This window comes from Bombina bombina, chromosome 3 (genome assembly GCF_027579735.1).
Source record: "Bombina bombina isolate aBomBom1 chromosome 3, aBomBom1.pri, whole genome shotgun sequence".
NCBI classification, from domain to species: Eukaryota; Metazoa; Chordata; class Amphibia; order Anura; family Bombinatoridae; genus Bombina; species Bombina bombina.
The window spans coordinates 513760071-513778975 of NC_069501.1; the positions used below are offsets into that span (position 1 = coordinate 513760071).

General features: G+C 38.0%; 1 protein-coding gene across 1 annotated transcript in view; it reads left to right on the forward strand.

The window, feature by feature from the left end:
- The first annotated feature begins 18095 nt into the window (after positions 1–18095).
- Positions 18096–18905, forward strand: part of PKP1 (plakophilin 1) — a 70543-nt gene continuing 69733 nt past the window's right edge. Inside the window, exon 1 of the mRNA XM_053706918.1 lies at positions 18096–18457. Coding sequence (XP_053562893.1) covers positions 18250–18457 — 208 coding nt within the window. The 5' untranslated portion in view covers positions 18096–18249. The remainder of the gene's footprint in view (positions 18458–18905) is intronic.

Here is an 18905-nt window from a genome sequence, read left to right on the forward strand (position 1 = left end):
GGATTCTATCAGCCAATCGGAATTATGGTAGGAATATTCTGATTGGCTGATGGAATCAGCCAATCAGAATCAAGTTCAATCCGATTGGCTGATCCAATCAGCCAATCAGATTGAGCTCGCATTCTATTGGCTGATCGGAATTCTGTGGACTCTCAATACCAGAGTTATTTTTATGGTGCGGCCAGAAAAAAGCCGGCGTTAGTTTTTCGGGTCGTTACCGACAAAACTCCAAATCTAGCCGATAGGGTTTATTTTATAGGTAAGTATTTAGTTTTAAATAGGAATAATTGAGTTAATAATAGTAAATTTATTTAGATTTATTTAAATAATATTTAAGTTAGGAGGGTGTTAGGGTTATGGTTAGACTTAGGTTTAGGGGTTAATAACTTTACTATAGTTGCGGCGATGTTGGCTATGTGGGCTATGGCGGTTTAGGGGTTAATACTTGAATAGGTTAATGGCGTTGTGGGCTATGGCGGTTTAGGGATTAATACTTGAATAGGTTAATGGCGTTGTGGGCTATGGCGGTTTAGGGGTTAATAATTTAGTTATTACTTGCGGTGTGGGTTTGATGGCGGATATAGGGGTTAATAGACTTTATTAGTTATTGCTGTGGGGGATTGCGGTTGACAGGTAGATAGACATTGCGCATGCGTTAGGTGTTAGTTGATATTTTGCAGGCATTTTCGGGAGTTACGGTGCTCCCATACTCAGCGCAAGGCTTGCTACGGCTGCCTTTTATGGCGAGGTAAAAATGGAGTAAGATTTCTCCATTTTTGCCACGTAAGTCCTTGCACTGGATATTGGATACTGATTTACAACGCAGTCCCATGTTAGCTTATGGGAGTAAAAATTGCGGGGGGCGACAGGTAAAATATACGTGCCGCATTTATATGCGGCACTATATATAGGATACCAAACCCGAGCAAAAACTGGCATCGCCGGCTTTTGCGGGCGACGCTGCATATGTAATGGAGGCCCTTGCGTTTATACAAAAGCTTCTGTGTATTTCCATTATAAAATAAATAATGTTGGTAAGCAACCAAGGTTTATCTAAGGTTTGCATGTGTGCAGGAACACCGCTTTTTACAAGAGAGTGCACATGCATTTTAAAAGTGCGCACAGACAGGATTGGCAGTCATTTTTTTAAATGCAGATTTCTTTTTATAAATGTTTGGTGATAAGCAGGCGGATTATTTTAACTGGAGCTAGTTTGAATGCAAAGTAGACGGGAAATACAAAAACGTTTTTGCTGCCGTCACTCCAGCACTTCAGTCTTTGGCAGTGACTAAGTAGTGGTGGGCAGAGGGAAGGTACCAGATTTAGGTAAGTAGGCAGTTATCAATATCAGCTGCCTTTACAATACTTAAAGGGACAGTGTACTGTAAAATGTTCTCCTCTTTAATGTGTTCCCAATTATCTATTTTATCTCTTGAAGCATATTAAATTGATTACAAATAACTTCCTTACCGATACTTAAAGGGACATGACACTTCTATTTATAAACTTTGTTTCATTCTCTTGGTATTATTTGTTGAAGGATCATCAATGCACTACTGGTTGCTAACTAAACACATGCGTGAGCCAATGACAATCAGTATGCTTACCAGACGTCCCAGTTTGACTGGGATTGTCCCTGTTTGTAGGCGCTGTCCCAGTGTCCCACACAATTGTTCATTATGTCCCAGCCAGTGCCGGTATTACAAATACCGGCAATGCAAAAGATGTTTTTTTTACATTCTGATTGCAATTGTCTAGCATAGCTGACATGGGCGGTATATCAGGAAATGCTATACTGTGTACGTCCCAGAATGCCCCCTCTAAACTCAAAATTAATTGCAAGTACTACACAACCCTCCGATTGGAAGCCACACTCAGTGACACAACCAAAATAGCTTTATTCATCCAATCCAGAAATGCGCTGGAAGGTGCCATCTAACAAAACACTGACAGCAGCAGAGACAGTGCAAGGCAGAACCAGGGCTATAAGGAACTGGTAATAATCGTGGAAGAAAAGGGAAGAAAAGACTGAACCAGGACACGAAGAGAGTCAGTAACGAAAGCAAAGCAAGACCAGGAAATAGTTCATCATAACCGTGGCACCAAGGCCACAAGCTACCTCCAGTACACACTACCATGCCTCCCCTCAGAGTGAGCATAATCGGTTCCCGAAATTGGTGAGTCAGAATCAGCAGTCATCACTGTGCCACAAGCAGTGAGTATCACTCATTTGGGTTATAGTGTCATAAGGACTGACCCGTTGAAACTAGGAGGTAAATAATAAATGCAACCAACTGGGATCTTGATGTAGCATTATCCAGTACTGATATTTATTTATGGGAGCAACAATTACGTCACTTAATTTCCCAAAACTAGACTCTCTTATTTTACTGGTACAGTCTCCAACTCCCATCAATAAATGGTGAAATCCTAATCTTTTCCCTGTTTGGGTCAGTGCTTACCATGAATACTACGTGAATAGTTATAATTCACTACTGACTGCTTCTACTCTAACCTCCCATCACAATGGCTTCTAGTTACTATAGGCTTATCGATTAGTAGAGGAATGTAGTTGTTATCCCTCCCAAAGCTCTAGGGAGCAGCATTAGACATCTTGTTCTGTCTCTTCTCTCTCTATTATACAGCAGACTCAGAGAGGTTTAATAGAGATTTAAAAATTTGCCTTTGTTGTCCCCACAAATGAAGCATTCAAGTGCAACAGATCAAAAAGCTACTCTTTTATATGGGTGAAAAATAAAAGGGAAAAGTGTGAAGAAGGAGCTCAGTTTTTTACATTTTGCTATGGGGCCTTGGGTTTCTTTAGTTATGCCCCAGACTGGTCAAGCAGTAGCCTCACTCACTCAATGAGCATTCTGCCCCTGCTCTTCAACTACTGACTGTTCATTCAGTTTTATTACTAAAATCTGCTGGACATGAACACAGTCCAGCAGTTTAATGTTTCCATATCACAGTACCTACCATCCCTATACAATTGCTGGGCTTATATGTGTCTCCTTATGTGCACCATGCTGTTGCATTGGTCATACTAATGATAATGTATATTGTTCAATATAATATAATTCCTCTATATATGTAGAAATACTAATTTAAATAGCCATATCATCACCATTTCTGAATAGCTTCTGCTTTAACTTCTGACTTTTCCAACCCTAACTAATTAGGGTTGGATGATGCATTTGTGAGTTTTTTTTTAAATTAATTCCGGTCGACAATCGCCACACCCCCTTGAACATGCCCACTTGACTATGCCCCTTGACCATGCCCCTGACCACACCTAGTTTGTCCTATTTTCACCTCTAAAAATGACGGTAAGTATAAGTATATATATATGCAGCCAACAATCAGCAGCTAGAACATAGGTTCTTTGCTGCTCTTGAGTTTACCTAGATAAACCTTTCAGCAAAGGATAACAAGAGAAGGAAGCAAATTAAATAATAGAAGAAAATTGGAAAGTTGTTTAAAATTGTATCCCCTCTGTCTTAATCATGAATGTCTAATTATGACTTTAATGTCCCTTTAAGTATTCACTATGGAAAAGCTGTGTAAACCAGAATAATAAATTACACTTCCAGTTAGGTGTAATAGAGATACGTACTAATCTATTAATTTTCAGTTGTTCTCTCTAAGTATAGAAACAGACATAACATAACGAGGATTTGTGTGAGTGTATAAAGGGTGATAATGGAAGGAGAATTGATATCCCTGCAAACTTGACACACTGTCCCTTTAAATCTTTGCAACTGACAGTGCAGTGATCAATGGAGAGCAGTATGTACAGGTGGAACATTCCTCTGCAGGACCTCTGTTGGTGCTTGCAAATGAATTATTATACATTTTTGCATAGGGATTTATTAGCACATGCTTTGGTATCTGCTAATACTTAGAATTCTTTATTGAGAAAAAACTCTCCAGTTCTGTATTGTTATGAGTTTATAGGCTAAATCTCCCTCATAAGTGAGTTATCCAGATTTAAAAATTTAGTAAATAGACTAGAAAATCTACATTCAATAGAAGAGAAGGAAGAGAAGGAAGAGAATTTGAATGGGACAGATTTCTGGTTTATGTGGTTAGTTGGCTCACTAAGGGCTAGATCACGAGTGGAGGGCTAACTGTAGCATGCAAGCGATATCAAGTTTTTTTCTGCTTTTTGTATGCAACGCAATTAGCACGTATATACAGAGTTGAAAGTAAACACGTTTGTTCAAGCGCAATCTAATTTAATGCACATTGAGTTAAAGGGACAGTCTACACCAGAATTGTTATTGTTTTAAAAGATAGATAATCCCTTTATTACCCATTTCCCAGTTTTGCATAACCAACACACTTATAATAATATACTTTTAACCTCTGTGATTATCTTGTATCTAAGCCTCTGCAAACTGCCCCTTTTTTCAGTTCTTTTGACAGACTTGCAGTCTAGCCAATCACTGCCTGCTCCCAGATAACTTCTCGTGCACGAGCACAGTGTTATCTATATGAAATACGTGAACTAACACCCTCTAGTGGTGAAAAACTGTTCAAATGCAATCTGAAAGAGGTGGGCTTCAAGGTCTAAGAAATTAGCATATGAACCTCCTAGGTTAAGCTTTCAACTAAGAATACCAAGAGAACAATGCAAAATTGGTGATAAAAGTAAATTGGAAAATTGTTTAAAATTACATGCTCTATCTGAATCATGAAAGTTTATTTTGGCCTAGACTGTCCCTTTAATGCGACTTGAGAGCTTGAGTAAAGGGGAGGCGAAGAAAAAGTTGCATAAAACACAACATAAATACATGTAAAAGTATAGTTACACTCTATTTACTAAATTTTCAAACGCTGTGTGATAAAAATTATTTTTCAAAAATTATTTAAAAAGTTATAGATGGTATAAGGTGTTGAAAACAAAATAGCTGCAATGGGCTTTAACATATATATGCATACATAGACGTCTAAATATGTGTATGTCTGTATATATATATACTGTATGTATAAATGTGTGTACATATGTATTTTACTGTGAATGTACTGTACATATTTCCCATTCCAATGTCCTGTATATATATTCCTATAGGTATATATATATATATATATATATATATATATATATATATATATATATATATATATATATATATATATATATATATGTGTATTTTACATGAACAGTATCATATAAATATATATTTAATAATAAAAAGTACATTATTTTCTATGTGAAGAACATGGGAATGCAAACTATTGTCACACCCATGGCCAGGATTGAAACTGAGACTCCTACTTTGCAGCCTGAAGCCCTGTCTATGCGCAACCAGAGGGCTTTAACGCAACCTCACAGACAACTCTCTTCCCTGAAATTGTGGTTGTACCAGTCTGTTAGTGCCGCTGTCCTCATCTAATTTTCCTTTTTGGGTTTTTCCTCTGGTTCCTGAATTCGGCTTGCCCCCTGACTGCTCTCTTGGATTTCAACGGTTTTCTGGTATGTCAAACTTGGCATTGTCTCCTGACTACTCTAACAGATTCTCCCTGTATTTGGTAAATTATTGGACTGCTCTCAGGTATCTGACTCTCGGCTTGTCTCCTTGCTATTCTCTCATCACTAATCTGTCCCTGCTCTGGTATCCAGCTACTGCACCCAAACTCTGCAGAGGGTGTCTGTCAAGTTCCTCTATCCCATTCCTGTACCCCAGCTCTACAAAGGGTATCTGCCAAGTGCCAGTTTTCAGTTCCTTCTGCCAAGTCCTGCAGAGGGTATCTGCCATATACCAGTATCTAGCTATTGTACTCAAACTCTGCAGTTGGTGTCAAGTAGGCATTCCTGTCTCAGTCTCAAGTGGGCACTCCAGTCTCTGGTTTAGAGTGGGCATTTCTGTTCCTGGTCCTTTCTTGTCATTACCTCCGATTTCATCTCTGGAGTGGGTGCACCTGCACAACTATCCTGCTTCCAGTATCCGATCCTTCAATGCCAGTATAATAAACTTGCATTGACTGTCTGTTTCTTTAGCTATGCTTAAAAGGAAAGATCTATTAATAAGTTCATCTTACTGGCCCCTTTTAGTGCACAAGACACCCCACCTCCACACATGAGCTTGAAACCCCTGAACCTGCTCTGCAGAGCATGTCAGAATTTTTAGGGCAAAACATTGAAGCTCTTTGAGGTGGTCCAAGTTCTGAGATCCCTACTGGAACAGGTTACAAACACGATACAGCTAATACAGCAGTTTATTCAGGTTCTCTGTAATTTTTCCGATAAGCTACAGTTATTTTCACAGCCTATGTCTGCAAGTTTCCAGACTATTATGGATGGTCTAAAGGATTTTTTTTATAAGATCTTTGGTGCATATAAATCAGGAACTGAATTCAATCCATTGCCCCCATGGATAGTCCAAGAACTGCCTTGAAAACAGAGGTAGAGCGTGCAGCAACCAAAAAAGATACTATGACCACTAAGTCTTCCAAGTATCCAGGTGATCCACTCCCAGCTGCAGAAATTGCTAGAAGAAGATTACTGGGATTCTGTTTTATTGTGGGAGTAGTGGCCATGTAATATATTTTTGCCCAGTTAGACCTCCTAAGACCCTCACTCCTATACTACGCAAACAGTCCTCTGAAAACCAGCACTCAGAAATCATTATCTGTGCCTGGAAGCATTCCTGTTTCTCCTGAAAAACCTGAGGGTGCCGCTTGGAAAACAACAAAAAAGCCTCTAGTCTGCTTAAAACTGAGGTTTGTTTGAGTACAATTTCCCTACAACCATCGTCCGCTAGCAGGGGGTGTCAATCAACCCGATCGTATTCCATCTGGTTGATTTCTGTCCCCAGCCTCAGAGCAGGCGGACAGGTTAAGGAGGAGCGGATCTTGATAAATATGCCCCCATGTGTGAATGCCAACTGGGCAGTTTGTGGATTGTGTGTTAAAACATTTTTAAGTTTGACTACACCCAATAATAAAGTGCACACACATTTTAAGTCAATTGTCAAAAAACTGCACTGGTAAAAAAATGTGCTCACAGTGCTCAAAAAAATGTTGGTGTTATGTGTAATAGAACTGCTGTGTTTACTGACCCTTCAATTCCTTTGCTGTCGAGACATTTCACACACCCCTCCTGGAGCTGCTTTCAGTTGTTTGACCCTCATTGCATTTACACCTAAATGTAACCTTTTTGTGTGAGGTACCCAAACAAATAATACTTCTTTTTTTTTCACCCCTCTGAGGAAGCGTTTTTTGTGAAACGTACGTCAGGGGTCCTCCGGGATAAGCTCTGTCTTTCCCTTCTTTTTAACTTGCTCACCTTTGTTGGTCTGGTATAAAGCAGCTTTAATTATTGGTAAAAATTTAAATTTAAACCTAGCCCTCGGATTGTAAGGGCTTAGCCTATATCTATAATTCTGCTGCCAGATACCTTTGATACTGATTTCAGACTAATTTAAAATTCACAGCTCAACTTAGGTGCAGTGTTTTTAATTTTTAGCTCTTGCTAAATGTATGTGTGGTTAAAAATTTTGACTTTAATAAACTTTAGTGTATGAATGGAGAACAACATTTTTTCTAACTAAAAACAATCTAGCTCTGATTTTGCGAGGGCATTGGTGGAATTTTCCTCACAGATTTAAGCTACCTACTCTTACTTGTAAGTCTATTTACAATTACTTGTTAGTTCTTTTTTTTTCAGCAGACCAAGGGGTCGATCTGATATAAATCGTCGCCCGCAAAAGCCGGCGACGCCAATATTTACGCTGATTTGGTATCCTATATACGGCGTAACCTAGAAGTTACGCGCGTATATTTCTGCCGTCGCCCGTAGTTTTTTGGGCCATTGGCAGGTATACCAAACCAGCGCAGTTTGGTATCCAATATGCAGCGTAAGGACTTACGTGGCGAAAATGGAGAAAACTTACTCCATTTTCACCTCGCCACAAAAAGCAGCCGTAAGAAGCCTTACGCTGACTATTGGAGACCCGTAACTCCCTAAACTGGCTGCTAAAATAAACCTAACACCTAACGCATGCGCAATGTCTATCTCCCTGTCAACCGCGATCTTCTAAAATAAACCTAACACCTAACGCATGCGCAATGTCTATCTACCTGTCAACCGCGATCCCCCCCCCCCCCGAAATCCCTAATAAAGTTATTAACCCCTAAACCGCCGCTCCCGGACCCCGCCGCCATCTACATAAACTAACCCCCTACTGTGAGCCCCTAAAACCGCCGCCATCTACCTTATCTATCCCCTAATTAGAACCCCTTACATCGCTGTCATCTACCTTATCTATCCCGTAATCTGACCCCTTACACCGCCGCCACCTATATAAAAATTATTAACCCCTAATTTAATCTACCTACCCCGCCGCCAGCTATGTTATCTATATTAACCCTAAGTATATTATAGTTAATATAGTTATTACATTATATATATTAACTATATTAACCCTAATTATATTAGGGTTAATATAGTTACTATAGTATTTATATTAACTATATTAACTCTATCTAACCCTAACACCCCTAACTAAATTTATATTAAATTAATCTAATTCATTTATAAACTAAAATATTCCTATTTAAATCTAAATACTTACCTATAAAATAAACCCTAAGATAGCTACAATATAATTAATAATTACATTGTAGCTATGTTAGGGTTAATATTTATTTTACAGGTAAATTGTTAATTATTTTAACTAGGTATAATAGATATTAAATAGTTATTAACTATTTAATATCTACCTAGTTAAAATAATTACCCAATTACCTGTAAAATAAATCCTAACCTAAGTTACAAATACACCTACACTATCAATAAATTTAATAAACTACAAACATCTATCTAAAAATACAATTAAATTAACTAAACTAAATTACAAAAAAAAAATAAACACTAAATTACAAAAAATAAAAAAAAGATTACAAGATTTTTAAGCTAATTACACCTATTCTAAGCCCCCTAATAAAATAATAAACCCCCAAAATAAAAAAAATTCCCTGCCCTATTCTAAATTAAACAAATTTCAAAGCTCTTTACCTTACCAGCCCTTAAAAGGGCCTTTTGTGGGGCATGCCCCAAAGAATTCAGCTCTTTTGCATACAACAAATACAATCCCCCCCCCCCATTACAACCCACCACCCACATACCCCTATTCTAAAACCACCCAAACCCCCCTTAAAAAAGCCTAACACTACCCCCCTGAAGATCTCCCTACCTTGTCTTCACCACACCGGGCCGAACTCCTGATCCGATCCGGGCGATGTCTTCCTCCAAGCGGCAAAGAAGAATTCTTCCTCCGGCGATGTCTTCCTCCAAGCGGCAAAGAAGAATTCTTCCTCCGGCGACGTCTTCCTCCAAGCGGCAGCAAAGTCTTCATTCTTCCGGCGGCATCTTCAATCTTCTTTCTTCGCTCCGCCGCCGCGGAGCATCCATCCAGGCCGACGACTGAACGACGAATGAGGTACCTTTAAATGACGTCATCCAAGATGGCGTCCGCCGAATTCCGATTGGCTGATAGGATTCTATCAGCCAATCGGAATTAAGTTAAAAAAATCTGATTGGCTGATTGAATCAGCCAATCAGATTCAAGTTCAATCCGATTGGCTGATCCAATCAGCCAATCAGATTGAGCTCGCATTCTATTGGCTGATCGGAACAGCCAATAGAATGCGAGCTCAATCTGATTGGCTGATTGGATCAGCCAATCGGATTGAACTTGAATCTGATTGGCTGATTCAATCAGCCAATCAGATTTTTTTAACTTAATTCCGATTGGCTGATAGAATCCTATCAGCCAATCGGAATTCGGCGGACGCCATCTTGGATGACGTCATTTAAAGGTACCTCATTCGTCGTTCAGTCGTCGGCCTGGATGGATGCTCCGCGGCGGCGGAGCGAAGAAAGAAGATTGAAGATGCCGCCGGAAGAATGAAGACTTTGCTGCCGCTTGGAGGAAGACGTCGCCGGAGGAAGAATTCTTCTTTGCCGCTTGGAGGAAGACATCGCCCGGATCGGATCAGGAGTTCGGCCCGGTGTGGTGAAGACAAGGTAGGGAGATCTTCAGGGGGGTAGTGTTAGGCTTTTTTAAGGGGGGTTTGGGTGGTTTTAGAATAGGGGTATGTGGGTGGTGGGTTGTAATGGGGGGGGGGATTGTATTTGTTGTATGCAAAAGAGCTGAATTCTTTGGGGCATGCCCCACAAAAGGCCCTTTTAAGGGCTGGTAAGGTAAAGAGCTTTGAAAGTTGTTTAATTTAGAATAGGGCAGGGAATTTTTTTTATTTTGGGGGTTTATTATTTTATTAGGGGGCTTAGAATATGTGTAATTAGCTTAAAAATCTTGTAATCTTTTTTTTATTTTTTGTAATTTAGTGTTTATTTTTTTTTGTAATTTAGTTTAGTTAATTTAATTGTATTTTTAGATAGATGTTTGTAGTTTATTTAATTTATTGATAGTGTAGGTGTATTTGTAACTTAGGTTAGGATTTATTTTACAGGTAATTGGGTAATTATTTTAACTAGGTAGATATTAAATAGTTAATAACTATTTAATATCTATTATACCTAGTTAAAATAATTAACAATTTACCTGTAAAATAAATATTAACCCTAACATAGCTACAATGTAATTATTAATTATATTGTAGCTATCTTAGGGTTTATTTTATAGGTAAGTATTTAGATTTAAATAGGAATATTTTAGTTTATAAATGAATTAGATTAATTTAATATAAATTTAGTTAGGGGTGTTAGGGTTAGATAGAGTTAATATAGTTAATATAAATACTATAGTAACTATATTAACTATATTAACCCTAATATAATTAGGGTTAATATAGTTAATATATATAATGTAATACCTATATTAACTATAATATACTTAGGGTTAATATAGATAATATAGCTGGCGGCGGGGTAGGTAGATTAAATTAGGGGTTAATCATTTTAATAGAGATGGCGGCGGTGTAAGGGGCTTACATTAGGGGTTAATAATTTTAATATAGATGGCGGCGGTGTTAGGGGCTCACTTTAGGGGGTTATAGATATAATATAGCTGGCGGCGGGGTACGGGAGCGGCGGTTTAGGGGTTAATAGCTTTTTTATTGTTAGGCTAGTGAGGGGGGATAGCGGATAGAGGGTTAGACGTGTCGGGCTATGTTAGGGAGGCGTGTTAGACAGTGCGGGCTATGTTAGGGAGGCGTGTTAGACAGTGCGGGTGTTTTAGACTTTAGTCAGGTTTTATAGGCGCCGGCAGTTTCTAACGTGGCGCAAGTCACTGGCGACGCCAGAAATTTGTACTTGCGCAGATTTCTGGACATCGCTGGTTTGTGAGACTTACGGCACGTTAGCATCTGACAGCGACTTATATGGGATAGCTCGAGTTGCGAGCTGAAACTGCGGGCGACGCCGGTTCCCTCGCTTGCGCCGCAAACTGCGATCTATATCGGATCGCGCCCCAAGTATTTTAAAAAAAAAAAAATAACTTTAGTTTTCATAAATTCCCAAACCGTATGAAAAATAAATAAATCATTAGCTCTTAAATATTTCCAACACATCAGGTAATGACTCAATTTGTCAATGGCTGACATGATACAAGCCCCAGCTGCTGTTTAAAATGCTGATGCACCGAGAATATCTAGCTATGCTTCACATGCAGAGAAAAATGTTAACACTAAAACAGTGACAACTTTTACTAGAAACATTTTTGCCAGTACACGTATATTGCAAATATGTTTATATTGAAAGATATAATTCATCTATGTGCATTTCAATTTTGACTGGAATGTCCATTTAAAGTGCCATAAACAGGTTGACATCTGTGCATATCCTAAAATGGGGTAATTAATTAAAAATAGTGTGCATCAAAAATTGTTTAAAAATTGCTGGCAACTTGTATTTTAAAATAATTTTCAAAAATACTTACATAGCCATGCTGTCTGGAGCACTGTGCTCCACCCCCTATCAGTGTTTAGACACAGGCATTGTATTTCAACTGAGTTCACAACTTCTATGCATGCTCCAGCAGATAATCACTGTGCACTTTTGTATTCTACCAAAACAACAGTATATATAGATACAGCCACAGAAGGAAATGTGTGGGGGGAGTTAAAGCTTTACAATTCGGAAACTTAAAAGAAAGGGTTAATGGCGAGGCACTGCAGTATAAATTTGCAGGTAAAGTAATTAAAGTACATATTATATTATTTTGTCTCTATCCCAACTTGTTTTATGTCCTTTTAAATACACTTTTTAAACAGCTATGGCTTTTATTACAAGCATTTTAAGCTAATACATGTATATTGCAAAAATGCTTCTATTCAAAACTGAAATGCACCCGTGTGCATTACAATTTTGGCAGGACTGTCCCTTAATGAATATTTGCCCTTAAAGGGACACTCAATCAAAATGAAGCATTCATTATTCAGATAGAGCATGCCATTTTAAACAACTTTCCAATTTACTTCCATTAACTAAATATGCACAGTCTTTTTATATTTAAACTTTTTGAGTCACCAGCTTCTACTGAGCATGTGCAAGAATAAGTGTGTATGCTTTTGTGAATGGATGATGGCTGTCACATGGTACGTGTATGCATTTATAATTGGCTGATGTCTGTCACATGGTACAGGGGGAGTAATAAAAGACATAACTTAAAATTGTCAGAAAAAAATCTACTACTCATTTGAAGTTCAGACTAAGTGCTATTGCATTGGCTTGTTATTTTGCATTTGTTGATTATGCAAATCTACTCTGTTGACTGGTCCTTTAAATATCATTCTCTACAATCTGCTCTCTCCACTTAATCCTTTCCGTAAATAATTTGTATATTTTTCTCTGCCTCTCAGACTCAATAGGCTAGATCTAGGGATGCTTGTTAGGCTGCCAAGGAATCTCGTTGTTAAAGTGAAATCAATTTGAAAATTCAGATGCTCACACCTTTCCTAGCATTTTGTTAGTGGGATATAGAAGAACAACCTAAAAAAACCTCATAGGTGTGAACAAAGCAATGGGTGTTCTAGAGGTGTACCAGATTCTATTGTCTTTGTGAAGTATCTGGTCTTGTGGTCAACTTTTACTATTTTAAAGTTGATGAGGTTGTCTCCCTTTTATCTTTTTTTTATCTCTATTAAACTTTCTCAAATGTTTTATTTTTTTCTTGCACGTATGTTAGAGTGGACTGTTTTATAGATTGCACGCTAGTATCCTAGACAGTGGAACTCATTCTATGGGCTCCATTTAACAATGGTCGTGCGGACATTATTTGCTACATCGCTGGACATCTCTGCGGGCGGACAGCATACGCTTTCAGCATTGAACATTGCACAAGCATTTCACCAGAAATGCTTGTGCAATGCTGCCCCTGCTGACTGGCTCAATTACCCCAATCGAATCAGGACGATTTCAATTGTGGTGAACAGTTAAGGAGCAGCAGTCTTATTTCAGGCGAACCGCTGCTTGATCAATAGAGCCCTATGAGTCAAGGGAGCACTTACAAGACAGATGCAACGCTATTATTTATAACGCAGTTGATTCCACAATTTGTACCTGTGATGAGAGATGGTTATAAATATCTTTAAATTCTGCAATTTGTGAGTTACATGGTTACATGTTATGGCAAGTTTTTTTTTAGCAAGATTTTAGTTTCACAAATGAGTTGTATTGAATCTAAGCCAGTGTTTTCACTAAAATGAATTCCTTGATACCTCTCAAATCTTAATGAATTCCAATAACTATTCAATAACTAATTTCCCTAAATTAACTTTCTCTCTTCCCTTACTCTCAAACCTTAACAAATATTTCCCAAAAATATTTCTCTCTCCCCTCTTTGTAAAAAATTAAAGGGACAGGAAACCCCAACATTTTCTTTCATGATTCGGATACAACATAACAATTTTAAACAACTATTTCCAATTAACTTCTATTATCAAATTTACTTCATTCTCATGTTATTCTTTGTTGAAGGATCAGCATTGCCATAATGGCTTAACATGTCTAGTTAGGTAGTCACAAGAGACAAATGTGTGCAGGGACCAGTCAACAGCTAGCTCCCCCTAGTGTAGGATATGTGCGTATTCTTTTTCAACAAGGGATACCAAGAGAACAAAGCACATTTGAAAATAGAAGGGAATTTAAAAGTGTCTTAAAATTACATACTATGGGGCCGATTTATCATCGGTCTGTCTGACATAATCCGCTCAGCGAATCATGTCCGACAGACATCGATGGATGCATTTATCATTGCAAAAGCAGTTCTTGTGAACTGCTTGTGCGTTTCCGCCCCCTGCAGATTTGCGGCCGCTAGCAGGGGGTGTCAATCAGCCTGATTGTATACGATAGGGCGGAATGATGTCGGCAGCCTCAGAGCAGGCGGACCAGTTAAGGAGCAGCGGTCTTAAGACCGCTGCTTCATAACTGCTGTTCCCGGGGAGCCTGAAGGCTTGCGCGGAAACAGGGGCATCAGGGGCAATTTGGCCCTTGATAAATTGGCCCCTATATCTGAATCAAGTTTAATTTTGACTTTCCTATCCTTTTAATTTATTTTTATTATCAAATAAATTTGTAAATGCTGAAAGTTTTATTACACATAATTTAAATGTTATTGCCCTTTGAAGTGTGTACAAATGATGTAAGCTTTTTATGTGTGACAAACAAATACCATTTACTATTACTTTAACCCCTTAACGACCAACAGGGTACGTCATAGAAAAACTGGTAGTTAACAATCAACGACGTACCCTTTACATCGTCAGGGGTTTCAAGTGGTGGAAGCGATCCTGATCGCTTCCAGCCGCTTTCAAGGTATTGGTGTGATGCCTTGATATTGAGGCATCACTGCAATACCTTTTTTTACACACCGATGCAGAGAGAGCCACTTTGTGGCCCTCTCTGCATCGGCCAGCAGTGGTGCCGATCGTTGGTGGGTGGGAGCCATTGCAGAGAGCCGGGTGTGTGGCCCATCACTGACAAACTTCCAGCCAGCAGTGGATAATCACTCCAGTGTGCGCGCGTGTGTGCGCGCGCCTGCGATCTGCCATATGAAGTGGTGTGAGAGGGTGGTGGGAGGAGAGGGTGAGAGGGAGGGGGGAAATAATGTTTGGAAAGGGATCTGGGAGGGGGGAGGAGGGTAAAGGGAATTAAAGGGAGACTCAATCAAAATTAAATTTTCATTATTCAGATAGAGCATGCCATTTTAAACAACTTTCCAATTTACTTCCATTGACTAAATGTGCACAGTCTTTTTATATTTAAACTTTTTGAGTCACCAGTTCCTACTGAGCATGTGCAAGAATAAGTGTGTATGCATTTGTGAATGGCTGATGGCTGTCACATAGTACGTGTATGCATTTGTGATTGGCTGATGGCTGTCACATGGTACAGGGGGAGTGGAAAAAGACATAATTTTTAAAAATGTCAGAAAAAAATCTACTACTCATTTGAAGTTCAGACTAAGTGCTATTGTATTGTCTTGTTATCTTGCATTTGTTGATTATGCAAATCTACTGTGTTGACTGGTCCTTTAAGGGGGGCAGCTACACTACAGAAAAAGTGGGAATAGCATTAAAAAACATGGTACAGGGGGAGTGGAAAAAGACATAATTTTTAAAAATGTCAGAAAAAAATCTACTACTCATTTGAAGTTCAGACTAAGTGCTATTGTATTGTCTTGTTATCTTGCATTTGTTGATTATGCAAATCTACTGTGTTGACTGGTCCTTTAAGGGGGGCAGCTACACTACAGAAAAAGTGGGAATAGCATTAAAAAACAGCATAATTTTATTGCAAAGTGGGTACTGGCAGACAGCTGCCAGTGATGCAATTATTTGATCGCATTTGGCACATTGGGTATTTCTAAACTCAAGACAAAATTTAGAAACTTTTTAGCATGGTTGTTTTTTGGTGGTTGTAGATGTGTAACAAATTTTTGGGGTCAAAGTTTGAAAAAGTGTGTTTTTTTTATCATATATTATATTTTTTTATAGTAAATTATAAGATATGATGAAAATAATGGTGTCTTTAGAAAGTCAATTTAATGGCGAGAAAAACGGTATATAATATGTGTGGGTACAGTAAATGAGTAAAAGCAAAATTACAGCTAAACACAAACACCGCAGAAATGTAAAAATATCCCTGGCCCTTAAAGGGACAGTTTACTCAAAAATGTTCTCCCCTTTAATTTGTTCCCAATGATCCACTTTACCTGCTGGAGTGTATTAAATTGTTTATAAGTAATTCTGTTGCCCTTATATTAGCATTTGAAATAGTTTATGTAGCCTGTGGTATCCACACCTATCCTTAAAGTTTTTGGCCTCGAGGCCAAGCTGTGTAAACACAGCCATTAGAAGAAATTACACTCCCAGTGGGCTATAGAAGAGATAAGGTAATAAATGTTAATTTTTCATTGCTCTCTCCAAGTATTGGTGATTGGTTTATGGACAGATATAATATAAGGAAGTAGGTATATGCACACAATGTGATAAAGTAATGAGATCTGATTATACCTACAAGCTCAACCCATTTTATTAGGTTGTGGCTTCAAAACACAAAATCAGCTAATTCATATAAACAAATAAGCCTTAAAAAAGCAAATCTCATACATTTTATACTCTGCAGCTGGTAAAAAAACGTAATTGGAAACACATTAAGGGAAAAACAATGTTATAGTATACTGTCCCTTTAAGGGTAAGAAAACTGAAAAATAGTCTGGTCCTTAAGGGGTTAAAGGGACAGTCTACACCAGAATTATTGTTTAAAAAGATAGATAATCCCTTTATTAGCCATCATCCAGTTTTGCATAACCAACACTTTTACATTAATATACTTTTTACATCTTTGATTACCTTGTTTCTAAGCCTCTGCAGACTGCCCCCTTATTTCCGTCCTTTTGACAGACATGCATTTAGCCAATCAGTGCTAACTCATGAATAACTCCATGGGAGTGAGCACAATGTCATCTATATGACACACATAAACTAGCAGTGTCTAACTGTGGAAAACTGTCAAAATGCACTGAGATAAGAGGGAGTTTAACGACTTAGAAATTAGCATATGAGCCTACCTAGGTTTAGCTTTCCACAAAGAATACCAAGAGAGCAATGCAAATTTGATGATAAAAGTAAATTGGAAAGTTGTTTAAAATTGCATGCCCAATTGGAATCATAAAAGTTTAATTTTGAATAGACTGTCCCTTTAAGTCTTTTTGTAAATGCTGCAAATCTAAGTATTCATGATAGAAATTTTGAGTTTTCTGTATTGTCTGTGTAAATGTTGTGAGCTTTATTATGAGTGATCTGAATGTTTACATTTTACTGTCCCTTTTAGTGTTTGTGTAAATGCCGAGAGCCTTATTAGGCATGATAGATTTTTTTTTGTTTACTGTCCCTTTTTGTTTGCATATGTAAATGCTCTGAATCTTATTGTGTGATTTCATTTTTTTACAGTTTCCTATCCCTTTAAGTTTGCGTGTAAGCGGGACACAAATACTTTATAGCATTGTTCATAGCCCTGAATTAAACCTCCAAACCAATGTTAAAGGGACAATATACACTCGATTTTTCTTTGCATAAATGTTTTGTAGATGATCCATTTATATAGCCTATACATACTTATTTTTAAATAACATTGCGCTTATTTTCAGACTCCTAACCAAGCCCCAAAATTTTCGGAGAATACCAACGTATACCTACTCCAGCTTGCTACTGTTTTTGTAAATGGTCTTTTCATATGCAGAAGAAGGGGGAGTGTCTGCTTTTTTTGCTATTGAGGCACTTGCAGTGGGTGTTCCAGCTAATCTTTTAAACAGAGCTAAACTTGGAGCTTTAAAGTACATTTTTTAAAGGTTTTTCACTGGATTTTTGATCAGCATCTGTGCATATTATTCTTTATGGTGTATACTGTCCCTTTAACAGTAATATCATATCAATATTTAGAATGCTAAATTCTGATTGTACCAGAATTCTGATATAAATTCAAACACCTTTGTTTGGGATTTCCATTGTACTGCAGATACCTGTGAGATAAAATCTTGTCCTTGAAGTAGTTAACTGGGAGTGGTTGAAATTCTGGTGTGTCTGACAGATGCAAAGACGCCTCTCTAAACCTGTACAGACTCCACTCTCCCAAAAGGCGTCACACGAGAAGAAGCAGTGCATGTAGTGAGTGGTTTAGGATCCATTTTGATTGCCTGGATTTTTTTACAGCTCTGTTTACAGCAAATACTTATATAACTAGCTATACACACACATAAATATCTACAGATACTTTTTGCCATGTTAGCTTCACCGTCCCCATTAAAAACTGCACTGCAGTCAGAGGTCTTCCAGTGGCAGAATGAATCTTCTTTAGCTGTGCCTTCGGACAATCATTTGCGGAATGGAGCATCTGGTGACCAGCGTGTCAAGGAGCAGGTTATGATGACTGTCAGAAGGCAGAAGCCAAGGACCTCCCAATCATCAACCCTGAGTTACGGGAACAGAGGTAAAGAATACTTAAAAAATGAATTGAGAAAAAAAATCAGGAATTGCAGATACTAGGCTAGTGAGAAAAAAAGTAAAATGGAGAAAAAATATATAAGGCAACTGCATTGCAAGCTATCCACTGTATTTATAAGGTTAATTAAAGGGACACTGAACCTATTTTTTTTCTTTTGTGATTGCACAACATTTTAAGCAACTTTCTAATTTACTCCTATTATTCTCTTGGTATCTTTATTTGAAATGCAAGTTTAGATGCCGGCCCATTTTTGGTGAACAACCTGGGTTGTTCTTGCTGATTGGTGGATAAATTCATCCACCAATAAAAAAAGTGCTGCCCGGAATACTGAACCAAAAAAAAAAAAGTTTAGATGCCTTCTTTTTCAAATAAAGATAGCAAGAGAACAAAGAAAAATTGATAATAGGAGTAAATTTGAAACTTGCTTAAAATT